Source organism: Equus caballus, chromosome 6 (genome assembly GCF_041296265.1).
Source record: "Equus caballus isolate H_3958 breed thoroughbred chromosome 6, TB-T2T, whole genome shotgun sequence".
Classification (NCBI taxonomy): Eukaryota; Metazoa; Chordata; class Mammalia; order Perissodactyla; family Equidae; genus Equus; species Equus caballus.
In genome coordinates, this window is record NC_091689.1 from 43,191,828 (window position 1) to 43,218,308 (window position 26,481).

The 26,481-nt window shown below is 36.2% G+C and overlaps 1 protein-coding gene across 4 annotated transcripts in view; it reads left to right on the plus strand.

Annotated features, from left to right (window-relative positions):
* The window catches only part of KDM5A (lysine demethylase 5A), a 117,324-nt gene that overhangs the window by 15,413 nt on the left and 75,430 nt on the right, over nucleotides 1–26,481 (plus strand). For all 4 annotated transcript variants that reach the window (XM_070270845.1, XM_014740556.3, XM_014740557.3 and 1 more), the window contains 9 exons: nucleotides 3,159–3,264; nucleotides 4,661–4,752; nucleotides 5,367–5,525; nucleotides 6,703–6,822; nucleotides 7,490–7,648; nucleotides 18,657–18,838; nucleotides 20,272–20,434; nucleotides 21,809–21,928; nucleotides 24,424–24,618. In XM_070270845.1, coding sequence (XP_070126946.1) covers nucleotides 3,159–3,264; nucleotides 4,661–4,752; nucleotides 5,367–5,525; nucleotides 6,703–6,822; nucleotides 7,490–7,648; nucleotides 18,657–18,838; nucleotides 20,272–20,434; nucleotides 21,809–21,928; nucleotides 24,424–24,618 — 1,296 coding nt within the window. The remainder of the gene's footprint in view (nucleotides 1–3,158; nucleotides 3,265–4,660; nucleotides 4,753–5,366; nucleotides 5,526–6,702; nucleotides 6,823–7,489; nucleotides 7,649–18,656; nucleotides 18,839–20,271; nucleotides 20,435–21,808; nucleotides 21,929–24,423; nucleotides 24,619–26,481) is intronic.

Consider the following 26,481-nt stretch of genomic DNA (forward strand, 5'->3'; position numbering starts at 1 on the left):
ATGGAAATAGTTCACATTGAAAGTAGAAATCGAAGGAAGGTAGTCCACGACTAACAAGAGACACTGGATCTGGGGTTGTGAGGAGTCCTGTCAGTGGAGAGGCAGGCTAGTGGTACTTCATCTGGCTTTTCTAGAGGTCAGGGGATATCTCTCTCTCAGCCATGTCTGCTTTCCTTGTTCTGAGTTTATGCCCACTAAATAATCTCCTGATTAGTAATGTAGTTTCTTAGATATTTTGATAGCAGAAAGGTAGGTGTTTTGGATAGGGAATGTGAATTTCATGGAAATTCATTGGAAAGTGATAGCTCCATCATAAGTTAGTAAGCTCTGGTTTCGTCATTAAGTGATTTTTATTACTGTGGCTGATCTCAGAAGTTCTGATCATCTTTGGGTATATAGTGATGATTCTGTTTCAAGACCTGAAACACTTGAAGACTAGTCTCTTTTTTTTTTTTGTGAGTAAGATTAGCCCTGAACTAACTGCTGCCAATCCTCCTCTTTTTGCTGAGGAAGACTGGCCCTGAGCTAACATCCATGCCCATCTTTCTCTACTTTATATGTGTGACGCCTGCCACAGCACGGCTTGCTGAACACTGCCGTGTCCGCACCTGGGATCCAATGTGGCGAACCCGGGACTGCCGAAGCAGAATGCGCGCACTTAACCGCTGCGCCACCGGGCCGGCCTCTACCACCTTTTCTAAATCTGTTTTTGCTTTAATATGTTCTATCTTGGTGATAGTGACAAGCATAGCCTTCTAACAGTCTCTCAAACAAAAAATAGAAGTTATGAAAATTATCCTCCTCCCCTGTCCTATCACGTCACTTGCTGTACTCTTGTAGTAGTGTTTTCATCTGCAACCTTACTAGAGTGAGTTCCTTGAAAGCTGGGATTGCAGTTTGTCTATATCAAAAATTATCAAACCCTTAACACATTTATACATTAGAATGAAGCTGATACTGCCAATATGTCTCATTATTGGTGACACTTAAGTTTGAGCCAGATTTCTCCATTATAAAGTACTTGTTCTCTTTGTAATAAAAGTAATCAGAGTAAACTGTGAGACAGTATGAATTACCCATTTTCCAGTTATGTTTTACCCAGTAGTTTTAACATTCATTGATGATCCTTGCCTGAATTAGTTATTATGTTGGTGGTTGCGAACTGAATGATTTTCTAATCCTGTCATTCCTTCTACATTTATTAATTAGCATCTTTCTTTAAAGAAGAACTCTTACTCCACACTTTTTCTTGAAATATATTTTTCATACAGTAAAATGTGTATATCTTAAGTGTATAGTTGATGGATTTTGGTGAATGTATATACCTGTGGAATCATGACTGACACCTTCCCCTTGCTTTTAGTATCACTGTAGATCATGTTTTTTTCTGTTACAATGTCTTATAATGTATTCCTTTTTGATAATCAGATTGTTCCAAATTTGGCTAATGGGAGCCCCTTCAAGCTGGTTCATGTGTTGTTTTCACATGTCTCCATCAGTTTTTGAGCACATACTTTCTAGTACTAAAAGGCTAGTCATCTTCTTGTCCTGCCTTAGACCCAGAAACAGCCATTTCTCCAAGGAATCCGGGTTCATTTTAGTGGGAAATGATATTTAGAAAGCAAGATCTGAGCACAAGGTATGCTTGTTCCTACTGGGATAGCATTGCTTGTAGGCCCTTCTAGTTTTAGTGGTCAGGGCTGGGAAATAAATTTAAAAAAAATTAGGACTTTATGTTTTCAGTTTGTACTGATAATTCCACTTCTAATACAGCATCACAGAGTACTTTTGGTTTGTATTGTAGTTTTTTTGCTAGCATTTTGAATTGGGTATTTAATTTATTTCTATAATTTGTTCCAGAGATTTTAATACATAGTTTTTATATGATCATTTTTTAGTGGAGAGTTAACAAATTTCTAGGAGGAAGGGCCTTTTGATTTTTCATTTTATTTCTAGTTTTATTCCAATAAGATCAGAGAATGTTGTTTTATTATTTCTACTTTTTGGAACTTTATTGCCTTTCTGAAAAGGTTGTTGTAAGGATTAATTGTTTAAAATACTTTGATTTATCACCTACTATGTACTCAATATATATCAGCTTTTATTATTATGTACTTTGATTTAACAGTGGTAAAGAATGTGTAGTGTTATGTTTATCATTGGACTGATTTTAGACGTTGACTAGTATAACCAAATCAATCTACTAAAGATTAAAGATAAATTTTGAACTGCTGTTTTGGTTGGTTTGGTTCTCATATGGCCTTTTATTAGTCCAGGCTGCCTGCATAGCTCAGTTGTTATGTAGCCATAGGCTTATAAAGTAGTCTATATTTTATCCTGGTTTATTTTTATTCTTATCGACTAAGTATATTTTAAATAAATTTTGGTTGTTTACTTAGTCTACTTTCAGATATTAGGTCCATCTAAATTCAAGATGTAGCAGTGCTGTCAGGATGCTCTCATCTTCAAGTATACTAGAATGCCAAACGACAGTAGCTTAAACATTTACAACACAATTTTCACATAAGGACATGTTTTTCACATAAGGTTTTCAGAGATAGGTAGTTCTAGGATTGGTACAGCAACCTCACATTGTCATCAAGGGCTCAGACTCTTTTCAGGCTCTTTGAGAAGCTTTCTCTTTTATCAGAAAATATTTCCCAGATGCTTCTGGCAGACCTTTTCCTTATGTCTTATTGGCTAGACCAGGATAACAGTCCACTCCTCACTAAATCATCACCGACAAAGAGAAATGGCATTGACACGATTGGCTTAGGACAATCATTCATCTCCTAGGATGGGCATATTGCCCTCTAATCAAAGATGGGTGTCCACTAGAAAGTTAGAAGTGGAGATTTCTATTGAGTTATGACCAGTATTATACAAGTTATTCCAGTAGTGTCTGTCTCTATACAGAACCTAATGACAGCTATGCTTTTCTGAAAAAGAGATTTTTTTTTGTGGAAAGCAATCTGGATGTTGCCTAGTGCTTTTTTGACCATTCAACTGTTGTAATGAGGCAGTGAGTGGATTTAGAGAGAAGAAATCAAATAATTTTTTCCTCATTTTGAAGAGGATCTTGAAACTTTTTTTGGGTAAGAAAATAGATGTATGAATCAGAATAATTAGACTAAATGAATTTTGTTTGTTTTTTCCAGTCAGAATCTGGAGAAGTAAATAGAAACACAGAACTGAAGAAACTTCGAATTTTTGGGGCTGGGCCTAAAGTTGTGGGTCTGGCGATGGGAGCAAAAGAAAAAGAAGGTAAAATCTGTTATTTGATCATGAAAAGAAACAAGTTACAATGGTATGGTTTTCATAAGATTCAAATGATAATTGAATTGAAATCTCCCTTTGGATTTTCTTAAGAATTGTAAACTTGCAACATGGTTCTTAGACAAATCGTCTTTTTCTGGGCAGATAATCTTAAATTTAATGTGCGAGGAGCCATATTCTGTTGAATTTTTATAATATTTTGGAAGAGAGAAATTTTCCTCCTCCGTATCTAATATGTGACACAGAAATTAATTGTTGTTTCTAAAGACTAGCTTATGAGAGATTGGCAAAATTAATGGTTCTCACCTGGTGATCTAAAGCTTACAACTTTTTTTTTGTGAGGAAGATTCACCCTGAGCTAACATGTGTGCCAGTCTTCCTCTATTTTGTATGTGGGATGCCTCCACAGCTTGGCTGATGAGTGGAGTAGGTCTGCCCCTGGGATCCAAACCCATGAACCTGGGCCACCGAAGTGGAGCGTGCGTAACTTTAACCACTTGGCCACAGGGCCGGCCACAAAAGCTTACAACTTTTAAATTCAAAAAGAAATAGAGAATTCTCTGATCTTTAGTATCAAAATATACTGGGGAGAGCTTATGACTTAAATTCTAAATATAATTCTGATATTTTTTTATAATTGCCTTGATGTGACACTTCATTTAAATAAAGTGTGTTTGAGGAAAGCCTAGTACTCTGAACTTAACATGTTTGAAACATTTTGTGAGGAAAATTGCTAATGCAAAGGTCAAGTTCCATTATTCTCTTTATGTACATGTTGGTTTTAAAACTCAATTTAACAAAGATTGTGTTGGTTTATGTTTTTACTGTATAAGAATTTAGTGAAATGCTATAGTCATGTCATATTAGTTATGTGTTTTATGATATGAATAATTAAGTCATAGTTCAGGTTGTGGACTGAACTTTGGAGGATCAGATAATACTGTTCCGTCACTCTCAAAACATTCAGTGTGAAAGGACTTACTAAATACATTATAATATTTATTATTACCCTTTTAAGAATTAAGTACTGATTATCTTTTTCATCCTTGTAATTATTGTGTTGGCTGGCAGTGATCTTAAAACTAGTCTCAACTTAGTCCCTGATAAGTACTATATACAGACAGTATAGAATTAGTAGTTAAACTCTCTAGTGCTTGACTATCTAGATTAGAATCCCAAAACTGCCACTGACGGGCGGTGTGTTTGGGCAGGTTATCTAACTTCACTATACTTCAGATTCTTTATGTTCAATGGGTATAATAGTGTATCTACCTCATGGTGTTGTGAGATTTTAACTAACTTAAAATATTTAAATAGTGTCTGGTCCATAGTAAGTTCTCAACATTAGTTTTTACTATTATTATTTAACTATTTTTATTTCAAGATGAGGTCTCCCGAAGACGAAAAGTTACCAGCAGGTCAGACGTATTTAACATGCAAATGAGACAACGGAAAGGAACTCTCTCTGTTAACTTTGTAAGTGTTCTGAGATGTGTCAGGAGGGAAAGGATTTATTTTTATTTTAGTTTTGCACTTTTTATTTTACTATACCTTGGTATGCCATTTATTTAGCTCATTTGGTTAGAAGATTTGATGGTGAATCTAAAGTTGCAGCTTTGGTTTATGTAATGTTAACCTTGTTTTGTCCCATATATGTGAAGTGTTCCCCTAAGGCATAAATCTTGTGAGTAACTAAGTGAAAGAATGAATATAAATTTGTCAATCCTTGAGCTGTATTATAGACAGTCCTCAGTATGCATTCTTTACCGAAGAGTGTTTCTGTGTAGGAAGGATGACATGGTATATTTTATTTATATAAGTTAACTTTCAGGTTCCCTAGATTTGTAGTCTGTCTTTATTCTAATAACTTGATGTGCTTTTATTAACTTGCCTGTAGAAACTCTGAGGAAATGTAGGAAGTTTTATGAAAAGCTGTTTAAATACAATTATTTAAAATAAATATTCAGGGTTTAAGTTATGCTTACTTTTTAATGTACATTATTTTGTTTGTTTCAATTAAGGAGTTCCTGGTAAAAATTTAATGTTGTTAATTATAGAAAATATACTTTCATTTTGTTTGTTTTTCACAGGTTGATCTCTATGTTTGTATGTTTTGTGGTCGGGGAAATAACGAAGATAAATTACTTTTGTGTGATGGATGTGATGACAGCTATCATACATTTTGTTTAATTCCCCCCCTGCCTGATGTGCCCAAAGGAGACTGGAGGTGTCCTAAATGTGTTGCGGAGGTACAGGCCTAACCTTAACGGATCCTTTTTTAACTAAGAACAATAATGCACACATACAGACATAGAGTAATCACATTCCCTAAAGCTGCTTCTACTCTCTGTTCTTCAATGTTTAAAATCTCCAGAATTTTTTAAGAGTGATATTGTATGGAAATGTAGCAATTGTGTTGACTCAGCTTGCCTTTCAAAAGTTCTTTTTCTGACTGTTGGTTAAATACTTCTGTTTATTGATGCGGATGAATGGGACTTTTCCTCACAATATTCGTATTCCTGGAAAACAATAAGAATGAAGAAAAGCTGTTGGTTATTTGTTTTTTCTTTTCTAATTTAAAAAAAAGTAAAAATCAGACATGAAGAGCTAGAACTTAGGATTTATGCATTCAGTTTTCATGCTACCAAGTAAACTGATGGCATCTATTAGTTTATTTAAATTTTGACTTGGTTGTACTAAATTATTGTTTTTAATTGAAGTATAGTTGACATACTAAATTATTCTTATTGAAAGATCATAATGTCATTATCATGAAATGCATACTCTACATATTTTGACAAAATGTTGTGATAGGACATTGAAGGGAAGGAGTTGGTTGGGTGTATCTAGATGTATTCAGAGGTTTTTTATGGCCTTTGAATTATTATAATAATTCAATAAATACTATCATTCTCAAGGTTAGGTGATTCAGAAGCAGTTCTACACCGAGTATTTGTGTTAAGATATTGGTCATGGTGATTGATACTGTGAAAAAACCATTCTTCTAGCTAGATATCCTAGCAATCCAGTGGATATCTCTTTATCCATTACCTTTTCTTCTGCCATGAACATTTATTTTCTCCATAGCTAAATCCACTGATAATACTGAGAATGGTAGGCATCCCTGGGCTTGATTTCAAGTTAGTAGTCCTCCAGATGTTTGTCTTGGTGCTAGAGCTTAATGCCAACTCCAAAGTCTAAAGCTGTCTCATAACTACCTTCCTACTGGAAGGCTGTGAAAATGCAGTTGAGGTTCTAAGATATTATTTCCTGATTCCATATTGAAGTAATTAATACTTGTTTCACTGTGTAGGGTTGATTGGTTTGCTTTACCTAGGGAAATGATCGAAGAAGGTAGTACCTGAGAGCTTAATACTTTATTCATTTCATTTCCGTGAGTTGATCTTAGATATTTTTTCTTCCCAGGAATGTAATAAACCTCGAGAAGCCTTTGGGTTTGAACAAGCTGTACGAGAGTATACACTTCAGAGCTTTGGAGAGATGGCAGATAATTTTAAGTCCGATTATTTCAATATGCCAGTCCATGTGAGTATCTATCTTTTAGATCACTTTGGGGAGGTATGAAGATTTATCTGAGTCCAAAGCTTTTGGTTTGCTTTTTACTTTCATTCTTTTGTAGAAAACAAGGACAGTAATGAAAAAGATGATAGAATATCATATCCAAATATTAGGGGCCTGGCATCTGTTTCTATTTCTTTCACTCTCTAATGTGGCAGTGTGCATGCTCGTGTTGAGAAATCTGCTTTGATTTTTGAATTGTTTATTTGCCCAATCCTTTATAGAAAAGCATGAAGTATTAGCAGTTACTGCTTTTGTTTAGTTTTTTGTAATATGAGATTTGCTTCTTTTCCTAGCAGATCTTAGACTTTTTAAAATCACTATCAGAAAAATTTGCCAAAACCGTTAAAATTCAGCCCTGATTTTTGCATTTCCATTTTCCTCCTTGAGGTCCTGGGTCATCTTTATCTTTCTTAGTTTGGAAGTAGCTTGCAGAAAAAGGCAGTTCAAGTTCATTATGTTTTTCTGAATATCCTCAGTGGAAAAAGCCAGGACCCCAGTCTTTTCAGTTCTTGGAAATGAGAAGATTTTCTATTTTGTCATGGGTTTCTGTTCACTTGACCTGTGTGTTATGTTACAGTGGGCTAGGGTTACAGTGAGTTAGTAATCTGTAATCTTTGTTTTCCCTGTTTAGATGGTTCCCACAGAACTAGTAGAAAAGGAATTCTGGCGGCTGGTGAGCAGCATTGAAGAAGATGTTATTGTCGAGTATGGAGCTGATATCTCTTCAAAAGACTTTGGGAGTGGATTTCCTGTGAAGGATGGTCAGAGAAAGATGCTGCCAGAAGAAGAGGTGCAGAACAGATATTAGTATCCAAACTTCTGCTTACCCCCAAGCTGATTTAGCCTTTGCATAGTAGAGAACTGTCTTCCTCTAATCTTAGGGACTATGTTCATTCAAAATATTAAATATGTAGGATTTGGTCAATATAAATAATGTTCAGTTTTAAAAATAATAAATTCAAAGTACCTTTAAAAATTATTTAACTTTGCATTTTAAAACCAATTGAATTAGTTTAAAACTTTAACTCCAGTTAAAAAACTTTGCCTAGGGGCCGTCCCAGTGGCTCAGCAGTTAAGTGCGCACGTTCCACTTCGGCGGCCCGGGGTTTGCCGGTTTGGATCCCGGGTGCAGACATGGCACCACTTGGCAGGCCATGGTGTGGTAGGCATCCCACATATAAAGTAGAGGAGGATGGGCATGGATGTTAGCTCAGGGCCAGTCTTCCTCAGCAAAAAGAGGAGGATTGGCAGTAGTTAGCTCAGGGCTAATCTTCCTTGGGGAAAAAAACAAAACCAACTTTGCCTAGCTCTTTCTGTTTAAAAATCTAGAAAGTGATTTAAGATTTTTAAAAAGTTATATTTCATTGTTAGGTCAAGAATTAAGTTTCCTTCAACACTTGAGCAGGTAGGTTTTCAAATATGCATTTAAACTGTAACATATAATGAAGTCCTGTCACATAGAAGATGACCTCTATGTGTAAAGCTGAATTAAGATGATTATTCCTTTCTTTTTATCTTTACTTTGGTTCTTGTCACTTTTTCTTTCCCTCTATAATTGACAGTGATTAAGAGTTTTATCTCCTATTAAAAGAGTTACACATGGTAAAAAAAAAAAAAAGATTACGTAGTGTGGAAGTGTGTACAATTAAAAGTACAGTCATTCATCACTTAATGACGGAGCTACATTCTGAGAAATGCATCGTTAGGTGATTTTGTTGTTTTGTGAACATCATGGAGTGTACTTACACAAACCTAGATGGTATAGCCTACTACATACCTAGGCCATATGGTACTTGTTTGATGGGACCACCATTGTATGTGCAGTTTGTCGTTGATTGAAATGTTATGTTATGCATGACTAAGTAGCCACTCTAGCTCTCTTAAGGTTACTGTTGTCATGGTATATCTTTCTCCATTATTTTTCTTTAAAGCTGTCTGTATTTTGGAATCTGAAGTGGGTCTTTTGTAGGCAGCATATGATTGGATCTTGCTTTTAATCTAGCCTGACAGGTGTCTTTTGTTTGGAGTGTTTAGTCCATTTACATTTATTATAATTATTGATATGGTTGATTTATGTCGAACATTTTGCTATTTTCTATGTCTCATGTCTTTTTTTCCCCACTATTTCTCCTTATGGTCTTCTTTGGGTGTTGGAAGGTATATGTGGTCAGTATCACTAAGTTAAACCTGGTTTGTCTAAGTATAAAGAAATGTATCAATGTGAGTTTCTTCTTATCCTTCCATTGGCAAATGGTAGGCAATTATTTAATTATTGGGAAGAGACTTCCTTTTATAGCTCTTGCCTTCTTCTCAATTTTGTTTCTGTTCTGAACTTTTTTTTTTATTGAGTTAATGATAGGTTACAATCTTGTGTGATTTCAGTTGTACATTAATGTTTGTCATTCGTGTTGTAGGTGCACCACTTCACCCTTTGTGCTCACCCCCCACCCCACCTTTCCCCTGGTAGCCACTAATCTGTTCTCTTTGTCCACATTTTTAAATTCCTCATATGAGTGGAGTCATGCACAGATTATCCTTCTCTAACTGGCTTATTTCGCTTAACATAATTCCCTCAAGGTCCATCCATGTTGTTGCAAATGGGATGATTTTGTTCTGTTTTGCAGCTGAGTAGTATTCCATTGTATATATATATATACCACAACTTCTTTATCCATTCATCTGTTGATGGGCACTTAGGTTGCTTCCATGTCTTGGCTATTGTAAATAATGCTGCAGTGAACATTGGGGTGCATGGGACTTTTGGAATTGCTGACTTCAAGCTCTTTGAATAGATACCCAGTAGTGTAATGGCTGGATCGTATGATAGTTCTATTTTTAATTTTTTGAGGAATCTCCATACTGTTTTCCATAGTGGCTGCACTAGTTTGCATTCCCACCAGCAGTGTATGAGGGTTCCATTCTCTCCACCACCTCTCCAACATTTGTTACTATTAGATTTAGATATTTTTGTCATTCTAATAGGTGTAAGGTGATATCTTAGTGTAGTTTTGATTTGCATTTCCCTGATGATCAGCGATGATGAGCATCTTTTCATGTGCGTATTGGCCATCCGTATATCTTCTTTGGAGAAATGTCTGTTCATGTCTCCAGCCCATTTTTTGATCGGGTCGTTTGATTTTTGTTGAGTTGTGAGAGTTCTTTATATATTATGGATATCAAGCCTTTGTCAGATATATGACTTGCAAATATTTTTTCCCAGTTAGTGGGTTGTTTTTTTGTTTCAATCCTGTTTTCATTTGCCTTGAAGAGGCTCTTTAGTCTGATGAAGTCCCATTTGTTTATTCTTTCTATTGTCTCCCTTCTCTGAGAAGACATGGTGTCTGAAAAGATCCTTTTAATACGGATGTCAAAGAATGTACTGCCTACATTTTCTTCTAGAAGCCTTATGGTTTCAGGTCTCACCTTTAGGTCTTTGATCCATTTTGAGTTTATTTTGGTGAATGGTGAAAAAGAATGGTCAATTTTCATTCTTTTACATATGGCTTTCCAGTTTTCCCTGCACCATTTGTTGAAAAGACTGTCTTTTCTCCATTGTATGCACTCTGCTCCTTTGTCGAAGATGAGCTGTCCATAGATGTGTGGTTTTATTTCTGGGCTTTCACTTCTGTTCCATTGATCTGTGCACCTGTTTTTGTAGCAGATGCTCTTTTGATTACTGTAGCTTTGTAGTAAGTTTTGAAGTCAGGGTTGTAATGCCTCCCGTTTTGTTCTTTTTTCTCAGGATTGCTTGAGCAATTCGGGGTCTTTTGGTGCCCCATATAAATTTTAGGATTCTTTGTTCTAATTCTGTAAAGAATGTCATTGGGATTCTGATTGGGATAGTGTTGAATCTGTAAATTGCTTTAGGTAGCATGGACATTTTAACTATGTTTATTCTTCCAATCCATGTACATGGAATGTCTTTCCATCTCCTTATGTCGTCATCCAATTCTCTCAGAAAGGCCTTGTAATTTTCATTATATAGGTCCTTCACTTCCTTAGTTACATTTACCCCAAGGAATTTTATTCTTTTTGTTGCTATTGTGAATGGTATTGTGCTCTTGAGTTCTTTTTCTGTTAGTTCTTTGTTAGAATATAGAAATGCTACTGATTTATGCAACTTGATTTTATACCCTGCAACTTTGCTGTAGTTGTTGATTACTTCTAAGAGTTTTCCACTGGATTCTTTGGGGTTTTCTATATATAAGATCAGGTCGTCTGCAAACAGTGAGAGTTTCACTTCTTCCCTCCCTATTTGGATTCCTTTTATTCCTTTATCTTGCCTGATTGCTCTGGCCAGGACCTCCAGTACTATGTTAAATAAGAGTGGTGATAGAGGGCATCCTTGTCTCGTTCCTGTTTTCAGGGGGATGGCGCTCAGTTTTTGCCCATTGAGTATGATGTTGGCTGTGGGCTTGTGATATATGGCCTTTATTATGTTGAGGTAGTTCCCTTCTATGCCCATTTTGTTCAGAGTTTTTATCATAAATGGCTGTTGGATCTTGTCAAATGCTTTCTCTGCATCTATTGAGGTGATCATGTGGTTTTTATTCCTCAATTTGTTGATGTGGTGTATCATGTTGATTGATTTGCGGATGTTGAACCATCCCTGTGTCCCTGGTATGAATCCCACTTGATCATGATGTATGATCCTTTTGATGAATTGCTGAATTCTGGTGGCCAAAATTTTGTTCAGAATTTTTGCATCTATGTTCGTCAGTGATATTGGCCTGTAGTTCTCTTTTTTCGTGGTGTCCTTGTCTGGCTTTGGTGTCAGTGTGATGTTGGCCTCATAGAATGTGTTAGGAAGTGTTCCATCTTCCCTAATTTTTTGGAATAGCTTGAAAAGGATAGGTGTTAAATCCTCTTTGAAAGTTTGGTAGAATTCCCCAGGGAAGCCATCTGGTCCTGGGGTTTTATTCTTTGGGGTGTTTTTGATGGCTGTTTCAATCTCTTTCCTTGTGATTGGTCTGTTCAAATTGTCTCCTTCTTCTTCAGTGAGCTTTGGGAGATTGTAGGAGTCCAAGAATTTATCCATTTCCTCTAGGTTATCCATTCTGTTAGCATAGAGTTTTTCGTAGTATTCTCTTATAATCCGTTGTATTTCTGCAGAGTCTGTTGTTATTTCTCCTCTTTCATTTCTGATTTTGTTTATTTGAGCTTTCTCCCGTTTTTTCTTTGTAAGTCTGGCTAGGGTTTTGTCAATTTTATTTATCTTCTCAAAGAACCAGCTCTTTGTTTCATTGATCCTTTCTACCGCCTTTTTCGTTTCAATAGTATTTATTTCTGCTCTGATTTTTATTATTTCTCTCCTTCTGCTGCCTTTGGGCTTTATTTGTTCTTCTTTCTCTAGTTCAGTTAGGTGTAGTTTAAGATTGCTTATTTGGGATTTTTCTTGTTTGTTAAGATGTGCCTGTATTGCAATGAATTTTCCTCTTAATACAGCTTTTGCTGTATCCCATATGCGTTGGTATGGCGTGTTATTTTCATTAGTTTCCAGATATTTTTTGATTTCTTCTTTAATTTCTTCAATGATCCATTGCTTGTTCAGTAGTGTATTGTTTAGTCTCCACATCTTTGTGCCTTTCTCAGCTTTTTTCTTGTAATTAATTTCTAGCCTTATAGCATTATGATCAGAGAAGATGCTTGTTATTATTTCCATTTTTTTAAATTTGTAGAGGCTTGCCTTGTTTCCCAGCATATGGTCTGTCCTTGAGAATGTTCCATGTGCACTTGAGAAGAATGTGTATTCTGCTTTTTTAGGATGAAGTGATCTATATATGTCTATTAAGTCCAATTGTTTTACTTTTTCATTTACCTCCACTATTTCCTTGTTGATTTTCTGTCTGGATGATCTGTCCATTGATGTGAGTGGGGTGTTGAGGTCCCCTACTATTATTGTGTTGTTTTTAACATCTTCCTTTAGGTCTGTTAATAGTTGCTTTATGAACCTTGGTGCTCCTGTGTTGGGTGTATAGATATTTATAAGCGTTATTTCTTCTTGATGAAGTGTCCCTTTGATCATTATATATTGTCCCTGTGTGTCTCTCTTTACCTGTCTTATTTTGAAATCCACTTTGTCTGATATAAGAATTGCAAGACCTGCTTTTTTTCTCTTGCTATTAGCTTGAAGTATGGTCCTCCACCCCTTCACTCTGAGTCTGTGTTTGTCCTTGGGGCTGAGGTGTGTTTCCTGGAGGCAACAAATTGTTGGATCTTGTTCTTTAATCCATTTTGCCACTGTGTGTCTTTTTATTGGAGAGTTCAATCCGTTTACATTGAGAGTGATTATTGATGCATGTGGACTTAATGCTGTCAGTCTGTTGCTCATTATCTGGCTTTCCTGCTTTTCTCTTCCTGTGTTTTATCCTACCCATTTGATACTGCAGTTTCTTATGCTGGGTTTCTTAGATTTTTGCTTATTTATGTTTTGTGGCTCTGTTCTGTTGTTTAGTTTAGTGTCTACCCTGAAGTTTGTATTTAGAATCTCGTGTATAATATAGTCTATTCTCTGGTGGTCTCTTACTTCCTTGGCCTAGACTAATTTAGTCCCTTTGCACTTCCCCTCCTAAATTATTATTTTCACTTCTTGTTCCAACTTGTGTTATGAGTTTGTAGTTAGAGTGATAAGATCATCTTTGCTTTGGTAGTTTCCTTATCTTTATCCTAATGCTATAGTTGAATATTTGCTATCCTATTCTCGTTCTATTTATCTGTCTCCCTACTCTGTGGTTTATGACCCCTTTCTCCCTTTTTTCTTTTTTCAGGAATGAGAGCCTTCCTGAGGATTTCTTGTAGTGGAGGACTTTTGGTTACAAATTCCTTTAACTTTTGTTTGTCTGGAAAAGATTTAATTTCTCCCTCATATCTGAAGAATATTCTTGCTGGATAGAGTATTCTTGGCTGAAGATTTTTATCTTTTAAAGCTTTGAATATGTCACTCCATTCTCTCCTAGCTTGTAAGGTTTCTGCAGAGAAATCCGCTGACAGTCTGATAGGGGCTCCCTTGTAGGTAATTCTCTTATTTCGTGCAGCCCTGAGTCTTCTTTCTTTGTCATTACTTTTTGCCAATTTTACTACTATATCCCTTTCAGTAGGTCTTTTTACATTGACAAATCTAGGAGATCTGAAAGCTTCCTCTACACACATTTCTCCCTCAATCCCTAGATTTGGGAAGTTCTCTTCTATAATTTCATTAAGCACACTTTCTGCTCCATTTTCCTAATCTACGTTCTCGGGAATTCCTATGATCCTTAAATTGTTTCTGCTCATTGAATCTGCTGTCTCTCTAATACTTTCCTCATTCCTTTTAATCCTTAGTTCTCTTTCTTCCTCTGTCTGGAGCACTTCAGCCTGTCTATCTTCGATTATGCTAATTTGCTCTTCTCTGGAGTCTACCCGGGCATTCAGGGAATCCATATTCTGTTTTATCTGGTCCACTGTGTTTTTCATCTCTAGTAATTCTGTTTGATTCTTGTTTATAATTTCAATCTCTCTTGTGAAGTAGCTCCAGAACTCGGCTTGTTTCTCTTTCTCTCTACCTCATTGAGTTTTTTGATTATAGCTGCTCTGAACTCATTTTCATTTAGTTTACCTAATTCCAAGTCCTCCTGACTTAATTCTGTGTTTTTATTGTTTTCCTTCTGGTCTGGGGCTTTTATAAATTGCTGGATGGTAGAGGAGGAGTTTTTTCACATGGTGGTAGAATTCGTTTGCAGTTACCGTCTCTCGCCACTAGATGGGGGTCGAGAGCCGCGTGTTCTGAGCTCTCCACCTTCGGGCAAGATGGCTGTGCCCTGTGCGCTTTGCCGGGCGGGGCTGGGAGCGGTTTCTCTCATGCACCGCTCTGGATTCGATCAGTTCTGTTCTCTGGTCTCCTGTCCTGCGTTTATGGGGTCCCCGCGCCCGGAAGCTTTCCCCTGTCAGCAGGTTTCCACTGTACCGGCGGCAGGAGTCCTAGACGATGCCCTGGTCGCGCGGCCCCTCCCCCACTCCTTCCCGGATGCTCGCGGCCAGCCCGGTTTCTAGGGGATGGAGCGATGTTCTCTCTTACCCAGTTCCAGCTCCTCCGAGGCGGGCAGTAGGGGCTCCGTCTTCTGTCTTTTGAGACTGTAGGTCTCTGAGTCCTGGCATTAGGTTCATCAGCTGAAACTCAGGGGGTTTTTTGTTTTCTTTTTTTTTCTTCCCAGTCTTTTGTTGTACTTTGGAGGGGACAGAGTCCCGGGTCAGCTCACCTGCCATTTTGTTCCACAGCCTCTGTTCTGAACTTTTAAGTTGTTCTTAAACAGAAATATCTTCTAATCTTAGAGATAAGGTCACACAGTTCTTTTTTTTTTTTAAAGATTTTATGTTTTTCCTTTTTTCTCCCAAAGCCCTCTGGTACATAGTTCTTTTATGTTGTGGGTATTTTTAGTTGTGGGTTCTTCTAGTTGTGGCATGTGGGATACTGCCTCAGCATGGCCTGATGAGCGGTGCCAAGTCTGCGCACAGGATTCAAACTAGCGAAACCCTGGGCCACGGAAGCAGAGCACGTGATCTTAACCACTCTGCCATGGGGCTGGCCCCAAGTCACACAGTTCTTAAAGATTAAGTGTCAACCCTAAGTAACTAATGTTACTAATATAACTATTAATCCTTCTCTATGTTTGAATTTTGTATGAATATCCGTTTATCTATTTCTGCTTTTGCTTCATTCACCTTGATGTAAGAATGTGGAGAAATGCTGGACTTTAAAGCTTTCAATCATAGTATGAAGAGACAGGTGATAGTGCCTTTTTTTCTAGACTGCGTCACAGATTTGCTGTTTATTTTCTAAGCGGTTATGTTTTACTCAGGATTCTGTTTTTGTGCAGTCATGTTTTACTCAGGATTCTGTGTTATGTACCGTAAGATGGACAGAGAACTCATTTATCACAGAAGGATTTTAAGGACTAATTAGACACCATGTATAAAACCTTCAGACTCTTTATACTTGAATTTTGTAGTTTGTTACTCTCCTCTGAAAGTTACTCTTTTAGAATAGTAGATAACTACTAGCTTTTCACCAGGAATTGTGTATTTGTGTTGAAATTCTGTCTGAGTTGTCCTCTTGGTATCTGATAGCACACTTCTCTGGTATCATAGCTTAGTGGAAAAGTACTTCTGAAGTTAATACATTTGTCTTATGAGTACAATGTGTTCTACAAACAGGACTTCTGAGGAATAAAGATAGGCTTAAAATTTGAAACTTTGGAAGTGTTTTTTTCTTCTTCTTGTCCTCACTCCATGTAAATCATTGAGTGTATCACGTTAGTTCATTTTTCATTATTTTCTGTAGTATTGTCCTCTTTTCATTCCCACTACTACCATCCTTGTGTCGGTTGTATCACATCTTTTTGGGATGATTACCATGGTCTTACATAATGATCACTTGTGTTGGGAGCCCCCAAGACGGTCTCCAAGTTCAGTGATTTTCTATGAGGATTCATGGCTATGGTTTATTACAGTGAAAGGATACAAAGCAAAATCATCAAAGGGAAAGGATGCATGGTCAAAGTCCAGAGAAGACTACGTGCAAGCTTCTAAGAGTCCTCTCCCAGTGGTGTCACTCAGAATGCACTTAGTTACTCCAGTATCAAATTGACAACATGTGTGAAGTGTTGTCTATCAGAGGAGCTTATTAGAGACTCAGGTTTTTATTGGGGACTGGTGACATAGGCAGCCTCTGCCTAACCTGTACCAAAATTCCAGACTCCCAAAAGGAAAGCAGGTATGCGGGTAAACTACATTGTACAGTCTAGGCACTGTGAGCCACTCTGTATCAGTGTAGGGAATTGTTTACCATCCAAGTTTCCAGATGCTAGCCAAGGGCCAAACTTTAAGCAGGCCTTTTGCAGATTAGCAGTCTTAGGGCTGCTATGTTAACTGTTTCTGCTCACTGCTTCTCTCTGTAGTCTTTCTCATGCATTGCTTTCATTTAAAATTTTAAGATTGATGAGTCTTTGGGAGTTCATTATTCAATTCTGTCTTGTTTATATTTGAAATTTTCCATAATTGGAAATTTCAAAGTATTTGATAGTATGTTTATCATATTGTTTCATTTTTCAAAACCTGTCTTATTTCCCTTTTGAATATAGGATAAGATCTAAGCTTCTTAGTTTGAAATTTAAGATGAAAGTTCCAGTCTTCTTTTCTACTCTGTATTTGTGAGTATGACTATTCCACTCTGCCCCTTCACCAGCCAGACCAGTATATTCTGTCTCTTATTTACCTTTAAATCTTATCTATCCTTCCAAGGCCTACTTAGTGTCTTCTTTTTCTGTCAGGTTTTCTTTACAATCCAAACCCGTGTGCTCTTTTGAAGAACTATAGAATTTATTCATTTATCTGTTTTGGAGTTTATGTTGCCTTAACTTGAAACTTTTTGTACGTAGGTCTTGTCTCTTCAACTAGCTTCATGATTTTTTCAGCCAACCAGCTGACCAACCAACTAAAGAATGTATTGAGTAGTATTTTTTTGAAAGCCTCTTTTTTTTTTTTTTTTTTTTAAAAAAAAAGCCTACAGAGGTTAGGAATCATATCTCCTCTTTATTTCTTATTGGAATTCCTACTTAAAATATTAGACTTTCTTATTCTATCCTCTGTGACTCTTAACTACACTTTTATAGTTTCCATTTCTCTGTGCTGTGTTACAGATCATAACCTCAAATCTCTTCTAGTTCACACATTCTCTCTTCAGCTTTGTCATTGGCTGTTTAACTGATTACTTTGAGAGTTTTATGTTTAGACTGTCTATTATAGAAAGTTTCAAATGTGTAAAGTTAAACATAATAATGAACTTCCCTCCCTCTCCATACCTGGGCATCCAGGTTCGACAGTTAAGCCTTCTAATAGAATGCAGTTGGATTCTCTTGTCTCTTTCTACCTTTGGTCTGTTTTGATATTATGTGTCACATATCCTCTGGAAGACTCACACTATGTTCCTGCAAGAATGAGAGTGAGAAAAGCAAATAACATCTTAGAATTACTATGAAAATAGTTTGATGTTGCAAATCCCCTGAAATAGTCCTGGGCTCCCTACAGCCCACTTTGAGAACTGCTGTTCACAAGGATGATAAGCACTTTAAATCTCTACCTCATGTGGTTTCAGGGGTGGGTGTTTGAAACTCAGTGTCCAGTGCTTGTATCCTGTTAGAAACTTCTGTGAAAACTCAGACAGCAACTTTCCTTTTTCATTCTGGCTTTGCTTCCTCTCCTTGTTTCTGGAAACTGAGAATTTTTCTTTTTTTTTAGTTCATCTATGAAACAAATGTTTTTCTTGTTATAATTTATCTAATATTTCTAGATGTGTTTGTAGTGGCGGGGTGACTTTCTGCATCATCTTATTCTTCGGTTTTGCCACAAATTCAGGATTATGTATCTTATTATGTTTTCACAATATCTGGCACCATTCTATAAATATAATGATAAACATTTTGGAAAGTTATGCTACTGGGGATAAAGTAGAAATATAATAGCTACCTATTAAAATGAGTCTCACAGTGTTTTCCTGGTAAGCTGAGTGGGAGTAATAAAAAGCCTTGCTTCTGTGCTTCACAATAAACGAGAGGCATCTAAGATAATTAAAGGGAACTCTAAATACCAGATAGGAGATAGGATTAGGTATTTAGGTGTATGTAGTAGAGTACAGAGAGCACAGATTCTATGGACTAGATTATTGTAAATGTTATACAATTTTTACCTTTTTTTTTTTAGGACTCCCTTGAGATTTCTTTTGGGCACTTATTTCTTATCTCTCATTTACGTTTTTTTCTTTATAGGAATATGCTCTTTCTGGTTGGAACTTGAATAACATGCCTGTCCTAGAGCAATCTGTTCTTGCACATATTAACGTAGATATTTCTGGTATGAAGGTGCCATGGCTTTATGTGGGAATGTGTTTCTCTTCTTTTTGTTGGCACATTGAAGATCATTGGAGTTATTCCATCAACTACTTGCACTGGTATGTACAATCTTTGTTAACAGCATACTTACTTAGTAACCTTTTTAAAAGTGTAATAATGTTAGGTAATACGTTAGGGAAAGCTGACTTTACAAGTATTTCCTTCCCAAATGTAGGATAATATATTGAGAAGTGTAGAGGTCTAAGGGTACAACGTCTCAGACGGCTGCCCTTTTAAAGTATGTGCGTGCAGCAGAACCTAGAGTTTTAGACCAAATGATACTTGTTTGGTATACATGAAAAGTAGTTTTGATATGCAAGGTAGGATATTTAAAGTTTATATAATTAAGATCTGACTAAACTTTCAGTATTTGAAATTTTCAAATGATTTTTTCCTTTTTAAAAATATTTTCCCTAAATATTTTTATATTATTTTATATTATATATTATACCTGGTACATGTGTATTAAGTTCTTTTGCGGAATTTTTTTTATCTCACCCACAGCTTTTATTTACTTAGATAGTTTCTTGTCCAGTATTATGATCTTAACTAAATGATGTTTTTCCCTTCATTAGAAGATACTGCTCAAATCATGCTATGCAGTGAAAACTCTAGTGATTTTCTTTCTCTGCTTCATTGCTGTGCTGTGTAATATGATAGCTGCTACTCATGTGTGGCTATATAAATTAGTTAAGATTAAGTAAAATTAGAAATTTGCACTCCTCGGTTGCACTAACCACATTTCAAGTCCTGTATAGTCACATGTGACTAGGGGACCCTCTATTGGCTAGCACAGATATAGAACATTTTCATCATCACAGTAAGTTCTATTAGAGACAGCACTGTGAATTGTGTTAGGATTAAGAAATTTAGCTAGTCTATAAATTGCATGACTCATTAAATCCATTTTCTAGGAGTACATTATAAATGAACTTAGTCCACTAAAGTCTAGTGTATTAATGGTGCCAAGTTTTTGGTCCTTAAGATTTATAGATAGAATTCTATTCAAGTTTTCAAAAATTTCTAGCCTTGGCTTATTTCCTTGGATAGTAAAAATGAACTCAATGAAGTTATGCAAAGGTACTCTTGTGAGAGCATTGACTTTTACTTTGATCATTGAAGCAATAATTGGACTGTCCAGTGGACCTGTGAATCAAGTAGTATGTCAGTAGCCTTTCGCACAGTACTTACTTTTCACGTAGTGTCTTTCCTGTTTGAATGTAGTGTTTGCTCATCCACCTTAAAGAGTTCATGTACTTTGAATTGCTTTTCTTATAGTAGTCAGTATGGATCTACCTATCCATATACTCTTGCCTTGCCTTCTATTATGAACAATAGCACAGATTGATGAGATAGTTACCAGGATTCAGGGCATATAATCTGTGGCTATGTAACAAGACAAAGTTAATTATCATTTAGTAGATTTGAGTTAGACACCCTGGCCTCATTGGCATCATGCTCTACCTAGCTAAACAGTTATTTCTTTTGCTAGGGGGGAGCCAAAGACATGGTATGGTGTGCCGTCTCATGCTGCAGAACAACTGGAGGAGGTGATGAGGGAGCTGGCCCCTGAGTTATTTGAATCTCAGCCTGATCTGCTGCATCAGTTAGTCACCATCATGAACCCCAATGTGCTGATGGAGCACGGTGTGCCTGTGAGTCTTTTTGTGTCTCCCTACAGTATTTTAATTTAAGGTTATATTAGCTTTTGATTAGATAGAGTCACAATATATGCTTTGTTTTGTAATTGGAAGTAAAAGATCATATTTATCTTCTAGCCAAATTAGAATTTATACTCTGAAGGGAACAACATTTATTTGATTAAGAAAGGAGTATTTTAGAGCCAGCCCTCATGGCCTAGTGGTTAAAGTTTGGCGCGCTCTGCTTCAGTGGCCCGGGTTTGGTTCCCGGGTATGGAACCACAACACTCATCTGTCAGTAGCCATGCTGTGGTGGCGGCTCACCTAGAAGGACTAGAAGGACTTAAAGTAGAGTATACAACCATGTCCTGGGGCTTTGGGGAGAAAAAAAAAAGGGGAAGATTGGCAACAGGTGTTAGCTCAGGGTGAATCTTTCCCAGCACAAAAAAGAAAGAAGTGTTTTAAAGTATGAAATTACACTTTATGTATAGCTACCTATTAAAATAGCCTTCTGTTTTCAGTAAAACATTATATCCTGGTTTTAACAAAAATCTTATTTTCTTTATTATCCCTGTGTAACCGAAGTGTGGGTATTTTAAATGGTAGTTCTAATAATTAATGCTTATCATTTTGGAGATGATATTTCATATAAAGATTGCATGGTTTTTTTTTTTCCTCACGTGAGATAATGAAGTAAAAACATACTGCAAGTACTTTTTCTGCTTTTCAGTCTTGTTTTGGGAATGACTATTAGAGTTAAGCTAACACTTGATAAAGTGTAAATTTAATAAGTTTGCTGTTACATGTAGTCAAATAGTCCTCATAACCTTAATGAGAAAGTAGATTGAGTAATAGTAGTGTTACTTTGTCTTTAAAGAATTTATACTAGAATCTGGGAGTTTTCAAAAGACATATAGTAGTATCATAAAACAGTGAGATTCAGGAAAACTGATTTTTGGGATATCTCCATATTATATATGAGCTAATTAATTACTTTCCAAAAAATTATACAAAAGTAGGAGAAAATTCCATCTTTAAACACTGTTTTCAACACAAGAATAAAAGGAATAAAAGAAAAGTTCTCGTAATTGTAAATTTTATCAAGTTAGGAAACTAGTAGCTTGGGGGATAACATTTTTTCTTTGAGAATTTCTTTGGCTGCTAATTCTTGTGGTGAATTATTATAATTTGTTATCAGTGACTATTTTAAGAAGGTGGAATTCTGGCTGCTGCTTAAACCCTGATATTATTTTCTGATATGTGTAGGTTAATGCTTTATTGTTTTCAATTTTAGGAAATGCTTCTGAAACTGATAAAATCTGTCTCCCTTTTTTGTTGTTTTTATTTTGTTTTGTTTTGTTTATATTCCTGTTCCCAATTTGCATTTAGGTGTACAGGACCAATCAGTGTGCTGGCGAATTTGTTGTGACATTTCCTCGTGCCTATCATTCTGGATTTAATCAGGGCTACAACTTCGCTGAAGCTGTGAACTTCTGTACTGCTGACTGGGTCTGTTCTATAGCAAGTAGCTGTTGTACATCTGCTAACACCCCTGGAAAATGCATCTTAGTTGCCATATTTGCTTAGCTGGAGAGGGTAGGGTTCATGAATATTTCTGTAGAGACTGGAGTAGCTGTTGTAATTTACAAAGTTCAGTTAGTTTCCATTGCAGTTTTTATTTGGAAGATTTTATAGTTCTTTACTTCTCGTCTGTTCATTATTTTCCCCATTCTGTTTAAATTTTAATTGGGTGGTTGATATTTTCTGGATCTTTCTTTTCTGAAGGAATATGGTTCTTTTACTCTTTACTTTCTCTGAGCACTTTTGGATTTTATAAAAATGACCAGATCTTTTCAATAATTAGTTCTATTGTATTTTCAAGTATATAGCTCTGTGATTTTTATTTCCAAATATTCGTTTATTATTTTCCTTCTGATAGACAATTAGGTGGATTTTATTCTTCCTGCTATTTTATGTTTTCTGTACTCCTTTTTGTAAAAGTTTATTTTAAAGAGTAACTATAATATTGAGGTCTCTATGAGCTGTACATTTGTGTAAATGATAGTGCCAGTGATTGCTGTTTTTTTTTGTTATGAGGTAGCTATCAGAAAATAATTAGTTATGATTACATCATGTTGGTTAGGAAAAAACTGCCAATTTATAATACACTCTTTGACTTTATTTTTCCTTTAGTGATGCTGTTTTTTGGTCACCTCTCAACATTTTGGGGGATATTCTTTAGTAATATCAGATCTTACATTTTCTTTGGGCACGTTAATTTATTAAATTTCTTGATTAACCATTTTTGTTTCCTTGGCTAATGACAATCTTATTTGATCTAGTAATTTTAAATTTCTTAGGAAATTTAGGCTTAGAAAGCAGCAAGAGCAAGAGCAGGCTTAGGACTTTGCCTTGGGCTTGAGCTCTGTTTTCACAAATTCAACTAACATTTATTGAATGTTTATGATTTGCTTGCTCCTTGGCTAGGTGTAGGGTGGGAAATGGAGATGATTCAGAGAAAAGTTAGAGATGTGCTCACGTTACTGATGTTTGACCTTGGACAGCTCTTTTAATTTCTCTGGGTCTAAGTTTTTTACCTGGTATGTAAAGGTGAATGCTAAGATTCACTTAGTAATCTCAAACAAATGAGGTGATATATGTGGAAAGCCCTTGATACTCTTTAGAAGAAGGATGTGATATAAATGAAAAGTGATAGCAGCTTTATATCTGGAATAAAGTGATAGCACTCATTTCTATAAGCTACGGTGGATAATCAGTTTTATTTTATTTGATGACTTCCTTGCATATTGTAGTAGTTAAGAGCTACTAATCCCACAGTTTTATTTTTCTTCCTCTTGCTCTGACATTAAGGCTATATGAGAAAGCTTTGAGTAAATATTTAAAAATTAAGAAATGAAAGAATTGTATATTTTTAATAGACAAGATAATTGCTAATCATAAGTTCAATATATGTATTTTCTTGGTAAAGATTGTTTCTTTGGAAGAGCATGGAAATAATGCTTGGGTCAGAGATAGTCTCATACTCTCAAACTGTGATTCCTATGATTCTCTTCTGCCTTTCTCAAAATGAAAGTAAATTCTAAAAGGTTCTTAAAGTTTGATTTTCTTATTTTTGTCTTTTGTATTACAGTTTCAAATACAAACAAAAACTCCACTTAGCTATCCAAGTTTTCCCACTTGAGTGTCAGAAAGAAGTTAGAGAGAGAGTCTGCATGTGTGTGTGTGTGTAGTATAGCTAGTATCATAATTTGGTTTAAAGCTTGATAGTTAAAGAAATTTTCCAAATTTATCTTAAAGAGTGTACCTGTTGATTTATGAAAAGTCATCATGTAGTGATTTGTTTATTTCACTTAGGGAAAATAAAGTATATAATCTCATGATTTTCCTTTGAATTCTCTTTAGACCAGAGTGGTTGTTTTTAAAAGAATTTCTAAATCCTAAAATCTAAAATCATCTTTTGCTTTGGTTCTTATAAAAAAAATTAAAAGTCCGTCCATGTGAATTGCTTAAGTAGTGCTTCCCCTCTTCCTCTCTCTCTCTCTATTTTTTTTTTTTTTTTTACTTCTAATAACATCTATTCTTTTTGTTCTGTGGAAACTGCAATACTGAATTTGTCCACTTAATCTTTCACAGCCTGAGTTTTTCTCTTTTTTTCCTATAAGGGCAGCCTCATGTTAGACTGGTCTAAAAGAGTTTGCTGCCTCATTTATATATCAAGGAACTCACATCTCTTGATGTACATAATGAGTAGAAAATCAGCAGCTTAGGCCAGAATCTCAGCATCTCAAATTGAGGATTTTCTGTGGGAAGGCCTTTGAAATTCCTGCTGGGCCCTAAAGGTTTAATATTTACAGTTACTTCTACATTCAAATGGAGTTTGTTATTCTGTCTATAATAAAAGAGAGGATCTGGAGGATAAATAGTGGTTCTGTTCTGGAATGCGTTATAAGAAATTTAATTTGAGAACCTTGTCTTGATTACAGTTGCCCATTGGACGTCAGTGTGTCAGTCATTACCGACGGCTGAGGCGCCATTGTGTCTTTTCACATGAGGAACTCATTTTCAAGATGGCAGCAGATCCAGAATGTTTAGATGTGGGGCTGGCTGCCATGGTGTGCAAAGAATTGACTCTCATGACTGAAGAAGAGACACGGTTAAGGGAGGCTGTTGTACAAATGGTGAGTGTGCTGGGCACATTTCCTATATTTGATACTGCTTATGGAATATACTAAAAATTGAACCAGTAGAAAGGATCCATTTTCATCTTTGATCCCTTTAGAAGTTGAACACAAAAATCACTAGTTAGGAGAAGGTTTCATATTCTTATACTTGACACTTTGGTTTCTTGAAGGTGAAAAAGGTGGGAATCCTGATGTCTTCATGTCTAGATTTTTAAAAACAGAATCCTATCAGGTAGAATTTCTTAGGTATCTATCTTATTTTTAAAAGTTCCTGTGTATAGTATTATTTCTTTAAACAAGAAAGTGCAGGGGGCTGGCCCCATGGCCTAGTGGTTAAATTTGGTGTGCTCCACTTCACAGCCCGGGTTGGGTTCCCGCAAACGGACCTACACCACTCATTGGCAGCCATGCTGTGGTGGTGACCCACATACAAAATAGAGGAAGATTGGCACAGATGTTAGCTCTGGGTGAATCTTCCTCAAACAAAAAGTTTAGGATTGGCAACAGATGTTAACTCAGGGCGAATCTTCCTCAGCAAAACAAAAAGTTCAAATCCTTTTTTTCTTTGAGCTTTTAATTGAATAAAAGTTATGTTTCTGGTGATTGCAGACTGTCAGAGTGAATTAATCTGTCTTTTTTCCCTCCTTCATAGTGTTTTAATGATTAGGAAGGACTGAATAACCAAGGGTTGGGATTTTGAATGCTTAGAATAAACATTTCTCACATTGAAATGGGAAATATATGAGAAAAATCTGTGTCTCCAGCATCGTCTTGGCCCGTTCTCCCTAACCCTCCCTACTTAGCTAGCCTCACTGGATTTATACCGTGCTTTCTTCTGCTCTTATACAGCCTACTCTGTTCTGTTTTTTAAACAGCTTTGTAATTGACATATAATAAACCACGCATGTTTATAGTGTATAATTTGGTAAGTGTGATTCTGCATATACCCATGAAACCTTTGTCACAATTAAAGTAATGAACATACCACCTTCAAAAGTTTCCATATGCCCTTTTATGATCTTTCTTTCTATCCCACCTCCTCACTTCCAGGAAAGCACTAATCTACTTTCTTTAGTTGGCCTTTTTTCTTTTTTAGTGAGGAAGGTTGGCCCTGAACTAACATCTCTGGTAGTCTTCCTCTATTTTGTATGTTTGTTTGTGGGATGCTGCCCACAGCATGGCTTGATGGGTGGTATGTAGGTCTGTGCCCCAGATGCCCCAGATCTGAACCTGTGAACCCCGGGCCACTGAAGGAGAGTGCACAAACTCAACCACTATGCCACTGGGCTGGCCCTCTGCCCTCTTTTTTTTTTTTTTAACATTTTATTTTTCCTTTTTCTCCCAAAGCCCCCCAGTACATAGTTGTGCATTTTTAGTTGTGGGTACTTCTAGTTGTGGCATGTGGGATGGCACCTTAGCATGGCTTGATGAGCAGTGCCATGTCCATGCCCAGGATTCGAACCGGCGAAACCCTGGACTGCTGAAGCAGAGCATGTGAACTTAACCACTCGGCCATGGGGCCGGCCCCTGCCTTTTTTGTTTTTTTTTGAAAGGTTTTATCTAAATTGAATTATACAATTCATACTTTTTTTTGTCTAGTTTCATTCACCTAGTGTAATTACTTTGAGATTCGTCCATGTTGTTGCGTGTATTAATAGTTTATTTCTTTTTATTGCCAAGTAGTATTCCATTGCATGGATATACCACAGTTTGTTTATTCATTCACTTGTGAATGTATATTTTAACTGTTTCCAGTTTTTGCCTGTTATGAATTAATCTCTTCTGAAAATTTCTGTACAAGTTTTTATATCAACATATGCTTTCATTATTCTTGGGTAAATACTAGGAGTGGAGTGGCTG